Source organism: Panulirus ornatus, chromosome 55 (assembly GCF_036320965.1).
Source record: "Panulirus ornatus isolate Po-2019 chromosome 55, ASM3632096v1, whole genome shotgun sequence".
NCBI classification, from domain to species: Eukaryota; Metazoa; Arthropoda; class Malacostraca; order Decapoda; family Palinuridae; genus Panulirus; species Panulirus ornatus.
The window spans coordinates 22,333,268-22,357,318 of record NC_092278.1 but is presented as its reverse complement, the minus strand read 5'-3'; the positions used below and the strand labels follow the sequence as shown (position 1 = coordinate 22,357,318).

Sequence of the window (24,051 nt, the reverse complement as noted above, 5' to 3'; positions counted from 1 at the left end):
GCCACACATGAAATGACAACCCCCTTCCCCGCATATGTGTGAGGTAGCGTTAGGAAAAGACAACAAAGGCCACATTCTTTCACACTCAGCCTCTAGCTGTTATGTATAATGCACCAAAACCACAGCTCCCTTTCCACATCCAGGCCCCACAAAACTTTCCATGGTTTACCCCAGACGCTTCACATGCCCTGGTTCAATCCATTGACAGCACGTCAACCCCGGTATACCACATCGTTCCAATTCACTCTATTCCTTGCACACCTTTCACCCTCCTTCCTGTTCAGGCCCCAATCACTCAAAATCTTTTTCACTCTATCTTTCCACCTCCAATTTGGTCTCCCACTTCTCCTCATTCCCTCCACCTCTGACACATATATCATCTTTGTCAATCTTTCCTCACTCATTCTCTCCATATGACCAAACCATTTCAAAACACCCTCTTCTGTTCTCTCAACCACACTCTTTTTATTACCACACATCTCTCTTACCCTTTCATTACTTACTCAATCAAACCACCTCGCACCACATATTGTCCTTAGACATCTCATTTCCAGCACATCCGCCCCCCCCCTCCGCACAACTCTATCTATAGCCCACGCCTTGCAACCATATAACATTGTTGGAACCACTATCCCTTCAAACATACCCATTTTGCTTTCCAAGATAATGTTCTTGACTTCCACACATTTTTCAATGCTCCCAGAACTTTCACCCCTTCCCCTACCCTATGATTCACTTCTGCTTCCATGGTTCCATCTGCTGCCAAATCCACTCCCAGATATCTAAAACACTTCACTTCCTCCAGTTTTTCTCCATGCAAACTTATCTCCCAATTGACTTGTCCCTCAACCCTACTGTACCTGATAACCTTGCTCTTATTCACATTTCTGTCGGCTTTCTTCTTTCACACACTACCAAACTCAGTCACCAGCTTCTGCTGTTTCTCACCCGAATCAGCCACCAGCGCTGTATCATCAGCGAACAGCAACTGACTCACTTCCCAAGCTCTCTCATGCACAACAGACTGCATACTTGCCCCTCTTTCCAAAACTCTTGCATTCACCTCCCTAACAACCCCATCCATAAACAAATTAAACAACCATGGAGACATCACACACCCCTGCCGCAAACCAACATATATATATATATTACTGGACTGAGTTGGGTATGACAGGACAAAGACTGTTTCATTGTTTGTATTGTGATTGACTTTGCCAAGTTTCCATCCTATTTATACTTCATGCTGTCATCTTCAAAGCTTGTTATACTGTTTGATGACATTTATTATGCTCCTCTTCATAACCTTCATTTTTTACTTTTTTATATGTATTAATTTTACTAGCTTAGCTTACTTGCTTCCCACTTTGATATGGTTTTGTAATTTTTGGGGGTTATCTTCTCATAATGGAAATTTTAGTATTCTTCTCTAGAAATTGGAGATGGTTATCTTACTTCTAGTAATCCTGGAGCTCAGTTAGTATATTCCACATTTTATGTGTGTGGCCTTTCAGTGAATAACAATTTCATTTGCTTGATTGCATCAGGAACACCCCTAGCCAACTGTGACATCCACCATTACTGTACCTTCTTCACCACCTTTACAAAGAACTCTGTAACTTCAGATGGTGTTTGAATGGTCAGAATTATTTGTATGTTTTCAGGTACTTTTTTTGCTTGAAACTCACTAGACTATACTGTTCTCAGAATGAGAACTTGCTGTATGTACACAATGAGGAAGGCTACAACTTGCTGCAGAAGGTTGTGGGCATTAACAATGTGGAGATGGTGCGCTGGTGCCTTACCCGTAATGTTGATGTCAACCGTGGAGTCTGTTCCCTTCCTTTACACATAGCCTGCTTAAGAGGGTAAGTGATTGACGTTTATCGCCTTAAAGATATGATCTGGTTATATGGCCACTTTAAAGGACTATACATAATCCATTCTGTTTGGCAGACTGACTTTATCAATCACAATTATCTGCAGAATGTAGTAATTAAAAGTTCCAGTGTTTACCGTTACCTTATGAAATTTGATAGTCAGTCTCTCTCACCAGAATAATTAGTCTAACACCTTGTCTTTCAATTGTCTCTTTCTTTGTAGTTGTATATCCCCATTGGAAAACTCAATGCCTTTCAGTTTTCGTGTCTTGATATATCTTGTATTTGCTTGTGAAGTCTGGCTTTATCTTGACAATGCACTCCATACATTCAATTCCTTGACAGTCTTCTAACAATCAGTTAACATTTGTTTACCTGATGATTAAGTATAGACTTTATACTGATGTGTTCCATTCTCTAAGATTGCATAAACAACTGTGACTGATGTTCCTTTTTTCTTCAGTTTTTTACTCTGCCTTTTCTTCTTTTTCTTACTTTTTGTTTTTGTTGTTTCATAGACCCTAACTGAATTACTGGCTGTGTTGTTCCGCTCATTATAACTCCAGAAATTAAATAGGTTACATCGCATTAGGCTTCCCATTTTATTTTTTCTCATGCAAGGGGCTTTTTACTTGTTCCTGAATTTTCATCCTGAGTATTTTTATTTGCATTTGAGCTAATTAACCTGTTACCCATGGCTTTGTATAATCTTGCCTTGCTTTTCCATAACCTTTAAAGGCTGTGTAGATTGGCCATGATTTTGACTGTCATGTTTTATCTGCAAATGCAAGCTACTTTGTATGGGTTTGGCAAGTTACTTGTGTGAAAGTTTACCAAAATGGTTAAGAAATGTAAGATGCATGATGGAAGATAGGTAGGTGAAGATTTATAGTAGTTTATTGGAAGGCTGAAAGAAGAGAGAAAGATCAATAAAGGAGTTTTTAAGGATGAAAGATCTATAAGTAGAGGTTATCAGAAGAACGATTGCAGACTCTTCTCATGGGAGCTCGTTTTTAGCTGAAGTGGCTAGATTTTAGTCTCATCATAGATAGTAAGTTTTTATTATGATAAATACCAAATTAGTAGGTTTTGTTACCAATTTCATTTTTCTTTTACTTGATATTTTTTTAGTTTATTTTAGGATTTGTACTTTTATTCCTCCCATTGAATGTTGGAATTAGGAAAATACGTTAATGGGTAGAGATATAAGTGGAATTATAACTTAGATCTGTTCATGCAGTTTTCATACATAAGTCTGTCACTGTGGTATATTTCTCTTCCTGTTTCACAAAAGATTTATGTCCCAAAGGTACGAGGATTGCGTTGAAGTACTGCTCAAACATGGCGCCAGAATTGATGTTGAAGCTCGCATGTGCTGGCCAGGACCACACAATCAGAACTGTGAACAACGGGGGAAATATTGTGAGTATTAAATTCCTAGCAGAGATCTCTGCTATCATCCCCTAGTGTCACCTCATCAGCCATCAATCCTCAGCTCTTCCAAACTCTAGAAGGGCAGTAAAGGAATTTATCCTTGTTGTCTACTTCAGTCCCTGTAGTTCTGTTCTCTGCCGCTTGCATATCAAGGTATTTAAAGCATTCCCAATATATGTTATGTCCAATAAAGAACTTGAGTTTTCCTCATGCAGGTGTACAAGATGTGGCCATGGGAGACAGATCAAGTGATAAGCTGCAGAATGCTATATACTATGCCATCGATGGAGACCAGGTAAATATGTTTATACATTTATTAGTTTATCCCTGGCATTACCAGATTTTGTGTACTTGTGATTTTGTTGCAAGTAAATATCACTTTTGGTGAGACTGTATCATCATCTGTCAGTGAAAGGGAGTGCAGTCTTTTCAAAGAATTTCTCACTCCGAAAGAATCCATCCTTTCCCTGTTACTGGAAGTAGTGCATATTTGAAGCTGCAGCAGCCCCTACAGGAAATGGGGTCCTGGGGTTGAATATTATTAATGATAATGATATGAATGATAGTAATAATAGTAATTATGATGATAATGATAAAGTGGCATCCTCCAAGGCACAAAAGAACTTAAATAGTTAATGGTTTCAGCAAGTCGAGTGCAGTAGCTAGGCAAATCTACTTCAGGAAGTTAAGTATTTCTGCCTATTGCTGGCTTACATGGATAGGGATACCAATTTTGTTTTATTAATTACCACAGAAGTTGCAATCCAGTCTGTACTTAATTCAATCCACATAAAGGAGAATGGAATTTTTAACTTTGTTAGATGTATAGTGGTGTATGGATTTTTATGCATATTAGCAAAAAGAACAATGTTCCAATCTTTACGTATCTTGGAACTCAGTTGTTGCAAATGTTAACTTGAAGTTGTTGCAAATGTTAACTTTATTGTCATGAAAAATATGTTGCATTATTGAGTAAAGTTAGAATTCTTGACCTAGGTGGATATCTTGGAGTTACTGACGCAGCAAGGTGAGGACCATTGGCTTCCCTGGCAACAGAAGCGACCATTGCTTCATATTGCTTGTGAACGTGGTGCTTGGAACTGTGTCAAATACTTAGTATTAGAGAGGTAAGTGCCTTGTTGACATTGCTGTTTACAGACATCCATTGAATAACAACAGAGTTTCAGAAAACCTGTCTCTTTATGAAATGTCATTATACAAGCAGAGGAAACCCAGTGTATATGGGGAAAGTACATTCTTAGGGACATTTTTCTCTGTGTCTGTCTCTTAAGAATGGAATTTTTATGGAGTAACATAGCCTAAGGACATTTTACCACAGAATTGCATCAGTTAATTTATACATTATTAAACATGACCCTCCCAGAAAGTGAAAAAAAGATTAGGGCACGAGGCAGTAGTGGAAAAGGATACCTCCTACAAGATTTTGCCAGGAAAGCAGGGCTAGATTTTAGTGCTCGTTACATATCTTCATCCTTGAATTATACCATTTCTTTTAGCTGCTACTCCATTTCTGTAGTTGTTAGTACGAAGTGTGAGATTCATCAGATTCAGGCTTCAGTCTTCAGTTTCATTATTTTGATATTTTTAGTCATTCTTTACATGTTTTGTAATTCTCCTAGTTAGATATGTATGATGTATGTTTAAGCCTTAAATATAATGCTTCGTGTGAAGAGAATTAAAAGTCTTATTAGAGTTGGATTGTAAATCGATGTTTCATTTGAGAAGAAGGAACAGAGAAGGGGGCCAGGTGAGGATATTCCTTCGAAGGCCCAGTCCTCTGTTCTTAACGCTACCTCGCTAATGCGGGAAATGGCGAATGGTATGAAAGAAGGATGTAAGATTTTGGTACTTTTGATATATGGTAGGATGAAATGTTTGCATTCCATGGACATATATCAGATTGATTATACAGTGGGCTAGTTGATATCTAATTTAGGTTCATATCATCACACTGTCAAAGAATGGAATCCTTGCAGACAAGGAGATATTCACTATTGAACAGTGAACAGCAGTTAAAACCTTACCACCCATACATGGTCCTTGGAGTGAAATCTTTTTCATTGTTTATGGGTGCTAAATGTTCTTGCACCAAATTGCAACTGTTTGTTCTAAAAGTGGAAAAGAAATATGCATCTTTTAAACATGCCATGATGTTTGGAGTTTTAGCATAATTGTTTTTGATATTTGGTAGGTAAAATGTGTGGATATAATTGTTCACATAGAACTTATCTTGGTAAAATTGTGGACAGGTCTGACGAGATTAACCAGTGTTATGATGAGTATTACCCCATTCATCAAGCTGCTCTTCATGACCTCAAATTTCTCGACCTGCTCATTCAGTGTGGTGCCGAGACTACGGTTAGAACTTACACACAGCAGATGACTGTCCTCCATGTTGTTTTCCTCTTAGGAAAAAAAAGTGCTGAAGATACTTTAGAAACAGTTAAACTGTTACTTCAGCATGGCCTGAAAGAACATATTAACACTGCTGATTCTCTCGGGAATACTCCACTTCATGCTCTTATAGTTAGGTAAGTACCAGTTCTCTTTCATTTTGTTATTGTATGACACTTATGTGAATATATTTTTTCATGTAATTGTTACAGTTATGAAATAAGTATTACAGTACTGTAACATGATAGTGTAGGTTATCACTCATTGTTTATACTAAGATAATGTTTTCATGCCTGAATGTCCATCATATTAAAGCTATCTGGCACAAAGTTTTTGTTTTGGTGACCAGCTGGTGGCATTGTTCATGGATGTCATGTTGCTGATAAATGGTAATCTTAACTCATTTTTGAGATATTCCTTGCCACTATTCATGGTCATATTAGATGTTCACTCTTATGGAAGAGCAGTGATTTAGAAGAAAGAGATTTTGCATAGTTTTGGTATTTGACAGTGTTAACTGTGTTGGAATTTGTTGCATTGTGTAACTGCATTATAACTTTGTTCTGAAAGGTAGTTTTTAGTAGGGGTAGCAATACTGTTTCCTGTAGGGCGGGGGGTAGCAATACTGTTTCTTGTGGGGCGGGGTTGTGCCAGGAATGGATGAAGGCAAGCAAGTATGAATATGTACATGTGTACATATGTCTTGTGTATTTGTATGTATATTTCTTTTCTTCTTTCAAACTATTCGCCATTTCCCGCATTAGCGAGGTAGCGTTAAGAACAGAGGACTGGGCCTTTGAGGGAATACCCTCACCTGGCCCAATTCTCTGTTCCTTCTTTTGAAAAAAAAAAAAAAAAAAAAAAAATTAGGCACTACCTAATTGATGCGTGAAACAGTTATTAAGTATGAGATAAATGAAAATATGTTTTGTCGTCACTGGACTGAAGCAAGTCATGTGAAACATCTGGGGTAAATTGTGGAAAGGTCTGTGGGGCCTGGATGTGGTAGGGAGCTGTGGATTTGGTGCATTATACATAACTGATAGAGAATGTATGTGGGCAGATGTGGCCTTTCTTCGTATGTTTCTTGGTGCAGCCTTGCTGATGCAGGGCCTGGTGATGCTGTTTCCTGTGGGGTGGGTTGGCACCAGGAATGGATAATGGCAAGCAAGTATATATGTTGTATATACATATGTAAGTGTATGTGTATATATGTATATGTTTGTGTATATGTATATACAGACATTCCCCAACATACGTCCAAGTTCTGTTCTGACTGACCAGTTGCATCTCGAAATGGACATAAGTCAGACATATGTCAGCAAGGCATATAGAATTCATAACATATGTCAGCAAGGCATATAGAATTCATAGAGTTGTACAGCATTCTTTTATGCTATTTAGTTTCTATTATGATTTTTTCGTTTTTTATTAACCTGCTTTATTATATGATTCTGCACTTTCTTTTTACCTTTTATATAAGATTCTTTAGTTCATTTTTTTTTTTTTTTTTTTTTTTTTTTTTTTTTATACCTTGTCGCTGTCTCCCGCGTCTGCGAGGTAGCGCAAGGAAACAGACGAAAGAAATGGCCCCCCCCCCCCCCCCATACACATGTACATACACACGTCCACACACGCAAATATACATACCTACACAGCTTTCCATGGTTTACCCCGGACGCTTCACATGCCTTGATTCAATCCACTGACACCACGTCAACCCCTGTATACCACATCGCTCCAATTCACTCTATTTCTTGCCCTCCTTTCACCCTCCTGCATGTTCAGGCCCCGATCACACAAAATCCTTTTCACTCCATCTTTCCACCTCCAATTTGGTCTCCCTCTTCTCCTCGTTCCCTCCACCTCCGACACATATATCCTCTTGGTCAATCTTTCCTCACTCATTCTCTCCATGTGCCCAAACCATTTCAAAACACCCTCTGCTCTCTCAACCACGCTCTTTTTATTTCCACACATCTCTCTTACCCTTACGTTACTTACTCGATCAAACCACCTCACACCACACATTATCCTCAAACATCTCATTTCCAGCACATCCATCCTCCTGCGCACAACTCTATCCATAGCCCACGCCTCGCAACCATACAACATTGTTGGAACCACTATTCCTTCAAACATACCCATTTTTGCTTTCCGGGATAATGTTCTCGACTTCCACACATTCTTCAAGGCTCCCAAAATTTTCGCCCCCTCCCCCACCCTATGATCCACTTCCGCTTCCATGGTTCCATCCGCTGACAGATCCACTCCCAGATATCTAAAACACTTCACTTCCTCCAGTTTTTCTCCATTCAAACTCACCTCCCAATTGACTTGACCCTCAACCCTACTGTACCTAATAACCTTGCTCTTATTCACATTTACTCTTAACTTTCTTCTTCCACACACTTTACCAAACTCCGTCACCAGCTTCTGCAGTTTCTCACATGAATCCGCCACCAGCGCTGTATCATCAGCGAACAACAACTGACTCACTTCCCAAGCTCTCTCATCCCCAACAGACTTCATACTTGCCCCTCTTTCCAGGACTCTTGCATTTACCTCCCTAACAACCCCATCCATAAACAAATTAAACAACCATGGAGACATCACACACCCCTGCCGCAAACCTACATTCACTGAGAACCAATCACTTTCCTCTCTTCCTACACGTACACATGCCTTACATCCTCGATAAAAACTTTTCACTGCTTCTAACAACTTGCCTCCCACACCATATATTCTTAATACCTTCCACAGAGCATCTCTATCAACTCTATCATATGCCTTCTCCAGATCCATAAATGCTACATACAAATCCATTTGCTTTTCTAAGTATTTCTCACATACATTCTTCAAAGCAAACACCTGATCCACACATCCTCTACCACTTCTGAAACCACACTGCTCTTCCCCAATCTGATGCTCTGTACATGCCTTCACCCTCTCAATCAGTACCCTCCCATATAATTTACCAGGAATACTCAACAAACTTATACCTCTGTAATTTGAGCACTCACTCTTATCCCCTTTGCCTTTGTACAATGGCACTATGCACGCATTCCGCCAATCCTCAGGCACCTCACCATGAGTCATACATACATTAAATAACCTTACCAACCAGTCAACAATACAGTCACCCCCTTTTTTAACAAATTCCACTGCAATACCATCCAAACCTGCTGCCTTGCCGGCTTTCATCTTCCGCAAAGCTTTTACTACCTCTTCTCTGTTTACCAAATCATTTTCCCTAACCCTCTCACTTTGCACACCACCTCGACCCAAACACCCTATATCTGCCACTCTGTCATCAGACACATTCAACAAACCTTCAAAATACTCATTCCATCTCCTTCTCACATCACCACTACTTGTTATCACCTCCCCATTTACGCCCTTCACTGAAGTTCCCATTTGCTCCCTTGTCTTACGCACCCTATTTACCTCCTTCCAGAACATCTTTTTATTCTCCCTAAAATTTAATGATAGTCTCTCACCCCAACTCTCATTTGCCCTTTTTTTCACCTCTTGCACCTTTCTCTTGACCTCCTGTCTCTTTCTTTTATACTTCTCCCACTCAATTGCATTTTTTCCCTGCAAAAATCGTCCAAATGCCTCTCTCTTCTCTTTCACTAATACTCTTACTTCTTCATCCCACCACTCACTACCCTTTCTAAACAGCCCACCTCCCACTCTTCTCATGCCACAAGCATCTTTTGCGCAATCCATCACTGATTCCCTAAATACATCCCATTCCTCCCCCACTCCCCTTACTTCCATTTTTCTCACTTTTTTCCATTCTGTACACATTCTGTTCATATTTCATAATATTTGTTTTTTGATTTATGTTTTTTTCCAGTCATATGTACTGGTGGCCATAAGTCACATAGGTCATAAGTAGGGGAGGGCTTGTATATGTGTATGTGATTGGATGGGTCTTCATCTGTTTCTTGGTTGTACCTTGCTAAAGCGGGAAATAGCGATCAAATATAATAATTAGATTAATAAATATGTTGCATTCTATATTTTCTCATCTATGGATTTGTAATAGTAGATGCTGCTTTGGTCTAATTTCTGATAATACATCCCTTCTAGGTATGCTTTAGAGGAAGCTCGTTATGGTTATGACCATGATCCCCCACCATGGAATAAGTGGGACATGCTTCATATAGTCCGCTATTTACTCCAAAATGGGGCATCACCAAGTATAAACCAACAGGGTAACTCAGCTTTAGCTTGTGTCTTGCGTCACGTGCGGGACTGGGAATTCCGCTATGAGCTCCTGGACATGTTGCTCCACTATGGTGGCAATCCCAATCTTGTGGGCAGAGATGGGTCTGTGTCTTTAATGGTGTGCCTTGTGCCACTCATAAACAAGGATCCTCTGCACCACTTCACTCACACCATGAAGGTTAGTAATGATGAATGGAGAAACTTGTTTAGGTGTGTAGACACCACAGTGATTGGTACAGGTTCTACCTGAGTCTGTTCATTGTATAGCTAAAGGCATTTAGGTTATTGGTTTGGAGAATACTCCTGCTTAATTTGAATTTAAATGCAATTCATAGTTGTTGTTATCTCTTAAAATTTTGTACTTTATATCTAGCTAGGATGCATAGTTTCCTGTACAGAATTTAACCCATAGAGTATGTCCACATGTATGTAATACTCTGTATGTCTTTATTTTGCTTCCCACTTCATGTTCAGGATTTAAATGCAAAATCATTTCCAAACATTTCGTATATAGATTATATGTCATTCATTGAAGACATGGCAGCCATGCTTGTATCTTGCTAGCTGGCTTGGCTGTCATGTAAGTGATGCAATAGCCTGATATTTGCTCAGTTCAAGAAATAAGAATTTGTGAGAGAAAGGAGGTCTCCCTCTGAGAGTTTGGAAAGGGAGGAAGCAGAAGGGAAGAGGAAAGGTTAGCAAAATATTGAAAAGAAGCTATTTCTTATTGTTACTTTGTGTTAGTTTCCTTGGAATCTCAGCATGCTGGGATAAGACTTTACTGGACATGTAACTTAGGCACAGTTGCTGATAGACTTACAAGGTACAGCTTGGTGGGATAAACAGTGTATGAGTGGGGTCAAAATTGCTAAACAAGTCAGTGTTTGAGTCTGACTACTGTGGTTAGGTAGGTAGATAGGTGGGTGGGAGAGAAAGCTGTGTACAGGCAGCTGGCAGGTCTTGATCTTGGTTTGTCACCTTGAAATAAATGTATAAATTCATTACCCAGCTTATTCATACTACATATATGGGAATCTGATACTTTAGGCTGAGTTTTATAAAGTAAGTGCATAAGGATTATTTAGATTTACATTAGTTTCACTATTTCCCTTTGTGATGGAGGTACCTGATAGCCATGTTGCAGCCCTTCCAGCCCCTAATACACACAAACGCAAATGCACTTGCATACAGGGGCTTACCATCACTGTTGTAACAAGGTTTAAAACATTTAATATGGCTTGAATTGAACTTCATATGTCTGTGTCTGTGTTTACTTATGAGCATGGCTGAGCAATATAGACCTATGGTTCTCTTTGTATTCATTATTTGTATATGTTATTTTCAAATCGACCATCATTTTCCAATACATGTCTTCCTTTTAATGTGTGATAAAAACAAACTTGGTATAGAAATTTAATAACCTGTCCAGCCATCCTCCTTCTATATGGCCACATATTTGTTGGCAACAGAGTAGCTCTCTGTCTGGACCACATCCTTCATACCATGGAGACTTAAAGACCCTGGTAGTCTTTGATATAGAAAATAATTCGTATGAGCCATATGTAACACATTAGAAATAGTACAGAAAAGAACAAAACTTTGTCTCTTTCCTCATATCATTGAAAACACTAAATGTTTGATCTTTCATTTCAGATATTTTACCTAAATTGTGTTAGAATACTGTGTAAACATGGTGCTAATCCCAACTGCTCATCTCGATCCAATCTGACGCCTCTTCATGTACTCATGTTCACTGCCAGTGAGAATATTTCTCTTTCCCGTGAAGAGGAAAAAGCAGGAGCCTTCACTTTTATCCGGCAGCTACTTATTATTCTGCTGCAACATGGCCTTGATCCCAATGTCAGGTATAGAGAAAGCTTTGTTTTTTGTGTTCTTTTTATTTTTTATGCAGCTTCCTGAACTGTTTCATTAAGAATCATTGTTAAGATGTATGTAGGTCAATATAGGTAAAAGGTGAGAGAAATTTAAGTTGATTTTTTTTGTGCAGTATAGTTGGAATTAGGTAAATGGAATGAAGAATAAAGATAAGAAGATCATATCCTGGAAAGAAGTCATGAGAAAGGTGCATGGATAAAAATATTTTTAGATAGCATGGATGTATAAAACTTGTAGCATATGATATGTTGGTTAAGAAGATGTATAGCAGAAAAGTAGAAGTTAGAAAGAGCAGAGGTAGACCTCAGAGAATATAGTGAGATTTAGTGGGAGAGCTGGTCAGGACTAGGAATATTTTTTATGAAGATATAAAACAAAATAGGTGAGGGTCAAATGCAGTGGAACCATTTTGTAAAGCTCTTGTATAATGAATGAAGTTCCGTGGTTCACTGTAACAAACTGGAGGCTGTATATACTGGACTACCTAGTTGAATTTAAGATGAAGTAATGATAAAAGATTGAAGATGTGTTTCCTTTTAATACCTAACATAAAGGGATGCATCTGATTGCACTAAGAATAGCAAGTTAATGTTCACCTTACTTTCGAGTCTGATATGCTTTCTAGAATTTGACTTAATAGATGGTATTAGATTTCCAACTCGTTATACACTTTGACACAAGAGAAAGCTCCTTTTATCAATCCATTTTCTCTCAGTTTGATTGACAGGTTGTGTGAAAAGAATATCAACTACTGTTTTTCCCTTAGGTTAGTTTGATTGACAGGTGTGGAAAGAATATCAATTACTGTTTTTCCTTTAGATTCAGTCAGCGCACCCAACACATTCTGCTCTCCCTCATGGATATGGTGCAGAATGCTCGCACCTCCACAGACTTGGACTACGTGTATGATTTGACCACAACCCTCCTGCAGTATGGCGCCAACCCCAACATTAACATTTCCACCACAGAACCTATGATCTGTCACTCACAGTCCTCTGTCTTCCTAAAGAAGTCGTCCAATCAGGTACTGATGCAAGGACTTTTGAACAGTTGTGATTTTTAGTTTATTATGGTACTGAAGAAAATTTTATAATATTAAGGTACATAAAACCATCATCCGTAACTATCATGCACTTGAATGATAAAATCTAGATAATCAAAATTATTCCCTGTGAAAGAAATTATGAAAATATTGCACTTCACCAAGCTTGAAGGACATAATTAACGGTCCAGTCAGGGTAACTGAAAATTAAATATAGACGATAAAAAGCTCAGCTCCCCAGTAAAGTGGCAGCACTCAGCTATTTTCTGTAGGCATTACAGCCAGTACTCTGAAAAGTGAAATGGTTATGAAGTCCATTGTCCCCTGACCATCATCCTCTGACCTGAACACCAGCTAACTGCCAGAAAAATCCTGTCCTGGATTATGCAAAATTAAGTGCTTGACTTATTCCATAGTATGACAAAGAAAGGCATTGTTTAGTTTGCTTGTAGTTAGTGTTATAAAGTTAGACGTTGCATTTTTGCAAGCAGTAACTTACAATGAAGAATGAGTTTACTTTACAGACAGTATTGGGGTTGACAGTGAAGAGAGCAAATGGAGAAGGGTAAACAGTCCAAGATATAAAAAGAATGTCTGAGGGTTTGGAAGGTTTGCTGAGTGATCTATATGTGGTTTGTTTGAGATGAGAAGAGATGTAGAGTGAGAGCTACAGTGAATGGGATAGGGAAAAGGGAGAAGGTGACGGAAGTCTTGTGTAAGCTGAAGTGTGATAAAACATTAGGAGGGGATAGGTATGTATATGTACGTGTGTGGGCGTTTATGTATATACATGTGTATGTGGGTGGGTTGGGCCATTCTTTTGTCTGTTTCCTTGCGCTACCTTGCTAACACAGGAGACAGCGACAAAGTATGATAAATGAATTAATAGGATTGCAGTTGTTTCTTAAGTAGGTGTTAGCATTATTTATTTAAACAATCTGTTTGATATTTGTATGGATTGAGGGGAGTTGCTTAAGAACTGGTAGACTGCTTGTATAGTGCTACGGCATGAATGTAAGGACAATAATAAATGTTTAAATTGTAGTTGTGTGTGTTTCGAGTATTCTTGATAAGGGGTATGGGATTTTGTTGAGTGAGAGGGTTATGTTTTGCATGGAGTAGTGAAATTTGATCTAAGGATATAAAATTTTATGTTGCAAACAATCAGTTTCATTATTTTAGGGATGTATTGATCCAACTGAGAAAAGACAGAAATTTGCAGAAGGGGAAGTGCTTGAAGTGCCATCAACATTATACTGTTTTATAGGATCTTTGGTTCAATAGTGACTTTACCGAGGCATCTTTGCTGTTGGATGCATTTGTTTATACACAGGCTTTTTCAGCTGAGAGGTTTAACCTCTGCCTCTGGTTCTCTTCATGGGTTACAGGCAAAATGTGTAAAGTACTGCTTTTTGTAATCCTGAGAAACAAACTTTAGTACTTTAAGGATACTTAATATTGGAAAACATTAGCTTGTGCTCATAGGAAGTTAGTGATTACTGGGTTGTATGGGGGGCCATTATACAGGTTATACTGCTTTTAGCAGCAAGCCAGTCAGTGATTAGATATTGTTCCATATTTATGATTTATTCATTTTTTCCTAATAATTAATTTTTTTAAGAATCTTACTGCCAGCGCTCTGTGGTTAGCTTACTTAGGCAGCTCACAGTTCCCTTAGCTAGTTATAGCATATTTGTTTGTTTCTTAGAAGATACATTAATTTACCACCATTTGCTGTTGGTCATTGATTACATTTTAATATATTCAGACTTCTGAAATCAAATTTTCAAAATTTCTTATGGCTCAAGAATCCGTAGAGTTTTGGGTTTAAAGCACATTATTCTTACTGTCATGCAAAAAGTAAGATAGTACAAGAACTAGACAAGGGTGTATCAGCACACAAACTTACTGAACTGCATGGTGTTGAAGATAACAGTTTATATCAAGAGGCTGACAGTGAAACATACAAAGGCTGAGCAAATGTCATTGCAGGACGCAAGGTTGGCAAAGTTTAACAAAGTGGTTTATAGTTCAAGTAACACAGAAGTGATGGGATACCAGATTCTTGATCCTTTTTGTGTGAAAAGTCCAGACAGCTTCATTAATCAAAAGTATGCACTTTTCAGTTACCTGTATACTACTTAAGTCCAAAAGTGTTTAGATTTTTTGTACCCCCATTTGGGTTGGGCTTTTGTTTATATATGGATATCCAAACATACTCCACCTAACCCTTTATTTTCCAGTCCCCAAGAGGATGTTGAAAGATTTTGAATAATTTTCAACCTTCTGCCCCAACTAAGATTTGAACATATGCCTGTTTGATTAATAGCGATACTAATTACCTAATTGTAAGAAGACCATCCATTACCAGACTTCAGTTGCTTCTCTGATGGAGGTGTTGTGGTCTCATTCTCGTATATGCTTTCTTTGTTTTGTGGTTTCTTTATATTCCATACTGACATCAGGATGATGTAGACATTAATATCCATAACTTAGAACTGCTGTCAAGAGGATAACATTCCTTGATAAGTTTCCTCATTGTAGGTTTCCCCACGTTTTCTAATTCAAGAAAATTAGCACCTCGGACCTACTGTGAATACTTTGCTGCTAAGCAACAAAGATTTGAACTTAAGAGACTGTACTCTATTGTCAGAACAATTCATTTGATTTTATGGGTGACTTCACTTTTTTTTTTTTTTCTTATATATACATCTACATTTCCCGCGTTAGCGAGTTAGTGTTCCAGAACAGATTTCCCTTAATGAATAAAATATTTTTTATTTATTTCTACTTTTGTGGGTATGCATCATTAAAAATAATTTCTAGCTGCTCTTGGAGATCTTATAGGATTTAAGAAATGTGGACATATTATTTCTGGTTTTTGTACTTGAAAACCAATTAATGCTTTTCTTTCCTCGAGTTATTACAAATTATTTCAAATTCTCAGATAAAGACTCCAGGGTTTGTAGGTTTTTAGGAGCAATTTGCAGCTTTGCTCAGTTTGCTTCTTTCCCTTTTAGTGTTGATGGAATCAAGGCAATCTTATTTTTAGATAAGAGAATACATTACATTTATGCATTTACATTCTCTGTGTGGATATCATCTTCCTTGTGAATTGGTGTAACTGTTCCAAATTTGGCCTTTAACTTTTGGAAGAATGTTCTCACAAGTCTAGCTCATAGTTTAGTTCATTCCAGCAGATCTTTAAGCCCTTCTTTGGCTAGTGGACTACTATCTCTGATCTTCAGTCAGAATGATTCCCGAAATTCCTGAGCTGCTTCTCTGGATTGTTGCTTCCAATGTAAGCTAGAAAATTGCCTTTTTTTAGTCTGTAATTTTTGCTTCAGTATTTGTGAACAACTGTATTATCAGTTGCAGAGGTTGAAAGCTATCCTAGTGTGACTGCTGGAGTTTTCTTTGTATGTTGAAGGAATCATTAGCACTGGTTTTGCAAGGTGATTTGGCTGTAGAGGTAAGCCCCACGTTCACAGTCATGTCAGATTCTGACCTTAAGTTCAGACCAGAGGATGTCTCCTATACTTTTACATTTTAGGAGACCTCAGCATCCTGGCAAGTCAGATCCCTTCAGTTAACCCAGCTGCAATGAAGAGAATGAAGCAACAAATACTTGAAGATTTAGGAGTGTTGACGACCTTTTTTGGCAGATCTGTCAACAAGGTTAGTTATCACACTCTCTAGTTTGTCTTCACTTCTTAATACAGTTTAAGGAGTAGAATAGATCACACTTGGGTATAATCTCAGAGATTAGTGTGGTGAAGAAATCTTTGGAAATGCACATGGTTGAAAGTCGTTTAGGATGGCACAGCCACAGAATGTATGGAGATGATAGGTTGGTCAAGAAGATTCATTGTACAAGAGTTCAGTAGAAGGAACAAGGGGGATGGTAGATTGTGAAAGAGATGTATAGATGCAGGGTTAGACTTGATTAGGGCTTAGGATGTTCCAGATGATGATACTAGCTGATGAATGATTTGGGTTTAAATGCAATGGAAACATTTTTGTATGAATGGTAAAGTTGGTCTTACTTGACAAACCAGCTTACAGTGCATTGAGAAAGTCGTGCTTATGTAAGTATGGAAGTCCATTTTCAACTTCAACACACAGAGCTTGGGTCGAGGATATGTACACCAGATTTCTAAGGCTTGTATCCGATCCATTCCATGAAAATTGGGGATGGATTCAATTTTGATATAGATAGATTTGATCACTACTTTCCAAACATCACGTATTTAAAAGAAACTGTCAAGCTAAGTGTTATATTCTATTCATCTAGTCTGTGATTCCTTTTGCCTCATGAGAGGGTTTAAAAAGTTGTTCATATCATTAACCAGCCATGTATATTTGGTCATCACCACCTTGTAGACTTCATTTTTGAAATGGAAAGATGATGTTTGTCACATTTTCTCCAGCCAGTCCAAACTTTCCTCTGCTTCATCAGAGAGTTGGAAAAGCTGATCAGGGCAATTACCAGCTTCATATGCCAGGTAAGTTGCTAGAAGTCTTTTTATATCATCCACAAAATATGAAGGGCTTTTACCCTCCTGGTTTGTGGAAAAGCTTTTTTAAACTCAGAATTTATTCTTTTAACCTACTGGAATTTATAATGTTATAGTTTTCCTGCTCTTTTACAGTTGGCATTACATGATATTTGTGCTTTACATTTTGAAGGTTTTTAAATTTTTGGGTGTCTTCTCATTCTAACCTGAATTTTTTTGAGGGACTTTCTATCCAGAAAATATATTTTGTGTCCCATTTATGTGTTATGAGTATATGTACCCAATAATAAGATGGTTTGGGTGAATACTATTTTAAAATATTCTGTAGTTTCTTGCTCTAAGACCATACTACTTGACATGTTCTAGACAGGAATTACTTATTTCCTCATAGAAATATGAATGTTATAGGAAGGAAAGGCAGTTCATAGTCTCACTAATTTTGCAATGAGCATTATTGAGCAGGAAGGGCAACCATGTACATACCTTGAATTTATGGGAGAGCTAGATTCTTCGTCACCATATAAATTACAGTTGCTCCAGTTGATTATGCATGTGTCAAGTAGCAAAGTAGTGTTGAGGAGGGTGTGCACTTCACCAACCTCTCTATATAGGGTGCTGGTGAACTTGGTTTCTCTGAGATCACTAGTTGTCTAGTAGTTAATTGCCTTTAAGTATACGAGTTGGCATGTTTAAGAGAAAACATTGACAACCGTTTCATCTGTTTTTTGGGTATAGAGGTATTTGACATGTTTAAGAGAATAGAGAGTGACAACTGTTTCATCTGTTTCTTGGGTATAGAGGTATTTTTCAGAGTTTATCTTCAGTAAGTGGAAAGGATGTTTTACCATGCATCTTTCACAAACTCACTCTCAGGTTGGAAAAGTTATTTCTTAACATTGAACTGATTTCTTGTGGGAGATGTTTATGAAGTTGGTATTTAGCATTTTTTTCATTGCTTTGTTGTGCATTAATATATATTGGAACTTTTACTTCCCAGTATTAAATTCATTATCTGATTTTGTCCATAACATACCCTGGTAACTTTTAAAAGATTAATAGTATAATTTGTTGAAGATTATTTATGTGCATATGAATTCATAGAAAGATCAGGAAAAATTGTTAGGTGGACAAATAAGACTGAATTTAATCAAAACTAATGATAGGTGTTTAAGTACTGAATGGGGGATGATGGGAAGAGAATAACAAGAATGAGAGCTTATCATCTGATTTCTGTTTTTAGAAGGTATTGTGTATGCACTAAATCTTTTAACAATAGCAGTGCCATTTTTAGATATCGGTAGGAAAAAACATTACTACTAGTATGTTTCCTTTCTCCAATTTTTTCCTCCCACAAAGAGAGTAATTACGTGACTGGAACTTTCTCAAAACTTATTTTAGTGAGTAAAGATGTTAGTCATGTCATTGGATCAAATTGATATGCAAAGGAAGGTAGTTGTGTAGAAACCTTTCTTTATTATAAGACTCTGGACATGAGTTAGGGGAATGCATTGAATGTGGCCAATGTAAACAACAAAAGAGTTTAGATGTTTCAGATAATTGGGTTGGTAAAAATTAGCTCTTTTGTCACACCTCGGCTATTTTTCAAGTACAGGTACACCACTAATTTTCCAGCAACTGATGGTTTGGTACCTCCTTTAATCCAGACAAAATAACGTGAAGGACCCTGAAATTACTGTGGCCACCAGACTAAATTACTGGGCAGCCACAGATAGCATAGTGTGTAGGGCTCGCTTTATTTACATTCTTTACACTGCACTTATTGGTGGTGATACTGCAGTTCTGTGAGCTTCTTAGCTTATTTTGCTTAAATTAAACCCAGCTATGGCTTCTAAGATGTTTGAGAATGTCAGTTGCGGTGTCAGATGTAAAGACCAGTCCGTATCGATCCAAGATAAAGTAGACCTGTTGTAAAAAATGGACTTGTAAAAAATGGACCGTGGTGTTTTGGTGCATAAGCTGTGTGACATCTACAGTATTGGTTCAACTGTTTATGATATAAGAAGCAAAGGGAGAAAATATTGAAATTCTATGCAGACAGCGATTCCAAGAAGCAAGTGACGATTAGAAAAACTATGAAAGATGGGTAAGAGTACTGAGCACAATCGAGTGAATGGAATGGTTTCGACAGCGTCGGAGTGACGGAGTGGACTTTGTCAGGTAGCATGATAATGGACCAGGCTAAGTTGTTCCATTAAGAACTTAAATTACATCAGCGTGACTATAGTGAAGGATGGATTCAAAGATTCAAGAAGCATCATGGAATTTCCATGAATAAAGTGTGCAAAGAAAAGCGGTCTCCAAACCACGAAGGAGCTGCCGAGTATGTGGACAAATTTGCGAAATTTGTAGCTAACGAGCACCTCAGTCCTGAGCAGGTGTGTAATGTATTTCATTTATTTAATTTACATTTAATATTTGTTTAATTTAAATTTCTAGCAGTTCCTGGTATACTTTAGACACATGGGAGATGTATAATTAGTGGGTTAGAGGTGTGTTGATGAATTATTATTACATGACCACAGTTGGTCCGGCAAAACGGTTAATTCAGTAAGGCATTTGAACCCAGAGTGCTGGAAAATCGGTGGTATACCTGTAATACAGTATGATGGGGAATTTAGAACTTTTCATAATTTGTGATTCATGCACATCTCTGTTGATGTTCTTTTTCACAAGTACTGCAGCATTTTGACATTTCACCTTATCTCTGATCATGCTTGTTTCTTCTTTCTTGAAATCACATGTCAAACTCACCTTGGCATTTCAGCTTCAAGGATTAGTCACAGCAGTACCATAGATCTTGCTATTTTCTCATTCGTTTGATTATTTTTCAAATTCCAGATCCACTTTTTAAGAAATACTATATAATTTGCAAACACCCTGACCATGAAAATTTTCATTTATTCAGGCCATGTGCTTGTTTAGATATCCAGCATGCAGTACGAATGAAAATAAGATCATCCATGAAGATCTTTCTCCAAAAACAAAGCACAGTATTTGATTAGTTGCACATGGTTTGGAAGTATATTTTATGGATGTTGTATTACTGTGAGCAGATTGACTGGAAATATATCTATGTATTATGCTTTTATGCTGTGCTACTGATTTATTAATATTACCTGCAGATCTTCTGATATATAGCTGTTGACTCTCCAGGTGTTATACTACTATGTGCAGCTACTGATTAGGAAGGAGGAGCTTTTAATTGATCCTGATCAGAGATTTGCACGCCTGCTGCACCTTTACTACCTAGCAATGGACCACAGGGAGCTCCACCAGTGCCTCAAGATACTCTATACACAGACCTCTCTTGTGCCCATGAAGCGATCTCTAGCGCAGGTCCTTAGGTGTGTTGGATTTTACAAGTGTAAGGTAGCAGGGTAACAAGACTTCCATAAGGATTTTGGTCTCCCTGCCCCACTCCCATCTTGTAGGACTGGAGCAGGATTCTTGCAGAAGCAGCATTGCTGTATGTACCTCAGCCCAGAAACGATCTTAACACTTTCAGTTACATAATTTGACATCAAGATGTAAAAATCCATGAGCAGAGCAACCTCTTAAAGTTAACAAGTGATCATTCTGGGACCTGTTGTTCACTGGTGTAAAGATCGTTTTTCTGCTGTCTGAATGTGATCCACCCCATGTAAATGGGATTAGAGTCAAGGGTAATTTAAAACATTTTTCTTTTCAGATCAGTATTCTGTTGATTGATGAATATTTTACTGAAAGTGTAGAATACAAAACCCAGAATATAAGTTAAAAGGATGGCATATTATCAAAAGAAAGCAAGTAGTGAACTGGAAAGAAAATTTGAATGGAATATGAGAATAAATTGTTTTGGAAATAGGTGAATAGGAGTAGGAGAGGAGTATGTAAAAAGTAAAGGTTCGTTCATTAGATAAATCTAGGAGAATCCTAGTTTGTATAAGTGATGAATAGAATATTTTAGTATTGGTTTAAAATGGTGTTGAGAGACTAGTCTGTTGGAACAGGAGGAATAGAGGTATAGAGAGAGATAGGCACATGGGAGAAGGTAATACAAAGTAGAACAAGAAAGGTCTTAAAGAACGAAGATCAGGGAGCATACGGAGTTGTGAGCAACATGGTGTATGGAAAATGGTCTGGTGCCTGATGTTTGCATGAAGGCAGTAATTGTGTTCCTGTAGACAGGAAGGGATGAGTAAAAGTGAGTTTAGAATTAGACAGTTGCAGTAGCAAAGTTAGCAAGATATTAGGTAGCATAGTGATTTATTGTGTTAGAAGGATCAGGGGATCCTGTGTTGGTGAGGAATAAGATGGTTTAGGAAGGTGTGAGGTTGTGGTCATGTTGATCAGATTTTTTTACTTTGACAAATAGTGGAGAAATAGTGTAGGAAGGAAGATTAGGAGCATATATGGAGGAAGAAAAGACATGATAAAGTTAAGGCACTGATGGGATTTTATTGTGTGATGTGTATAGAAGAATTATGATTGCTGTAAAGTACTTTCATACTGAAAGTAGTGCATGTGCACAATAACAGGGCCTCATCATTCAGGAGGGTTAGAAATGTGCATGGGAGGAACCGGATTGACTTGGTATGAAGGATTGACGTGTTGTCATTGATTGATTGAACCAGGACACATGGAGAGTTTGAGATGAACCGTGGCATAGTCTTTCTACATCACTTTGATTGGATGGTGAGTAGAGCAAAAGTTAGGTCTCTTGATATATGGGATGGATAGAAAAGTAGCAAGCTCAGGAATGGCTGTGAAGTTATCCTGTGTGCTGTATGTATCCTTGACTGGAAGGTGCATACTGATAGTATTTGGGATAGTAGTTATAAGAGTGGCTGTTATGTGGATGGAAGATTGTAGTTTGATGGGATAGTGATGGGAATGGTGTGTACTTAAAAAGATGATATGGACACACAAAGATGTAGGAGAAAAAGTGTATCGAGATGAGAAGTAAACATGAAAAGGCTGAGACAAAGAATATTAATTATGAAAAGTATGTAGGCACTTGTAAGGATTGTTTAAAGACAGTTTTCTGAACACTTTCAGAGTATGAAAAATATTAATGACTGTTTAATCATACATTTACCCTCCTTTCAGAGAACTCTACACTAAACCACGTACACTGAAGCAGATATGCCGAGTTATAATATATGATGCATTAGGGAGAAGAACTGCTCAGAATGTGAATAAACTGCCTCTCCCAGGAATGCTAAAAGACTATATTCTTAATTATGATCCCTAATATTCTGGTTTTAGCCACAATGTATGCGGACTGTCCCCATAAGTTTGCAGCTGAGTGCAAACTAGTTGAAAATACCCTTTGCTCTCTCAAGTTTGAAAAGTAACGAAAGTGTTGTTGTTTTTTGACACCATTTTGAAGATCCTGACCTCATAGGCTGTGGTTTTTAACAACTTTCATGCTTCATTACATGGACTTCTATTAGGATGTTTTTAGCTTGGTTATGATTTAACTGGCTGAACTTGTGATGTAACGCAGCAGTTGGAAAATCCTTTATCTTTTGCTGGCCAGCTATGTAAAGGCAACTATAGTGGTAAGGTATGTGAGTGAAAGAACCTTTATGATGGTGATGAAAAACTGTCCAGATTTTATTACAAGCTTTATGATAAAAGATGAGCTTCTATCCTAGATATCATGTGTATATATGATGTATATATATATAATGAACAGTCTTTTGGCAGTGGTGCTTGAGATTTATTTGGTGTACTGGTAAATGCCTATTGTGTAGCTGAGTATTTCTGCAGTGGTGTTGATAATGTACTGAACAGAGAAAGAAAACAGTGATAAAAGAAAATTGCTGCAGGACAAGTATTGAGGACAAGCATTGACTAGTTTGGCAGTTTTGCTTCCAAGTAGACCTTCATTTCAGTGTACACTAAAGACAGACATTGTGGGAGAGAATGCTTAATTGTTGGTTTTTCTGTGTGGGTTATGAGTATGCATGCGAGTTGTAGGTACAGTGATCCAGCCTTCCCAGAGCAAAGTACTCAGAGTAAATACTCCTACCGGGGTAAGAAAATTCCTCAAGTTGCTGTTTTTCTTGTCCCTTTAAATTGTGTTTGTAAAGGAGAACGAAGATTGACTCAACTGAAATTCAACCAAAGACAGTAATTTTACTTAGAAAATTATGTGTTGTAAAATATCTTCCCAAAGTTGGGATGTTGGGTATTTTATTATAAGAATGTTTTAAGCTTCATTAAAAAAAAATGCTATTATATGCTTCAGAAGACCAAATATTAAAGTTTATGTAAATAGTGTGAAACTTACGTTGCATGAATCTGGTATATATGATTTATGTAAATTGTATTCAAATTTGTTATTAAAATTTAAGTTTTACACATTTTTTAATCAGCATTCCTTCTTAGTAAGTTTCTTTGGAATGAACATTGTATAGATATAATAACGAACAATGTAAAGTTTCTTCACTGTCTGCTTATATTCATCTGTTAATTCAGTAGAGGACCAAGCCTGTGGTTACAACAGGATATTTTTTATTTTACTTTATGCACATAACATGTACACTTTCTACATTGTTATGAAGTTGTTCCTACTTTTGTTAACTAATTAATTCAATTCAGCCTTTCAATCTGAATAACAGGTAAT

The 24,051-nt window shown here is 37.6% G+C and overlaps 1 protein-coding gene across 5 annotated transcripts in view; it reads left to right on the top strand.

Moving 5' to 3' along the window:
* LOC139765550 (uncharacterized) overlaps nucleotides 1–23,784 on the top strand; it is a 32,743-nt gene extending 8,959 nt beyond the window's left edge. For 4 of the 5 annotated variants that reach the window (XM_071693093.1, XM_071693094.1, XM_071693096.1 and 1 more), the window contains 10 exons: nucleotides 1,705–1,865; nucleotides 3,187–3,299; nucleotides 3,527–3,606; nucleotides 4,308–4,438; nucleotides 5,582–5,863; nucleotides 9,825–10,140; nucleotides 11,616–11,827; nucleotides 12,678–12,882; nucleotides 20,592–20,782; nucleotides 22,527–23,784. In XM_071693093.1, the coding sequence (XP_071549194.1) occupies nucleotides 1,705–1,865; nucleotides 3,187–3,299; nucleotides 3,527–3,606; nucleotides 4,308–4,438; nucleotides 5,582–5,863; nucleotides 9,825–10,140; nucleotides 11,616–11,827; nucleotides 12,678–12,882; nucleotides 20,592–20,782; nucleotides 22,527–22,671 (1,836 nt within the window). In that variant the 3' untranslated portion in view covers nucleotides 22,672–23,784. Of the gene's footprint in view, nucleotides 1–1,704; nucleotides 1,866–3,186; nucleotides 3,300–3,526; nucleotides 3,607–4,307; nucleotides 4,439–5,581; nucleotides 5,864–9,824; nucleotides 10,141–11,615; nucleotides 11,828–12,677; nucleotides 12,883–16,453; nucleotides 16,579–20,591; nucleotides 20,783–22,526 lie in introns of all 5 variants that reach the window. The other variant, XR_011716686.1, reaches the window with a different exon arrangement.
* Nucleotides 23,785–24,051: the final 267 nt, after the last annotated feature.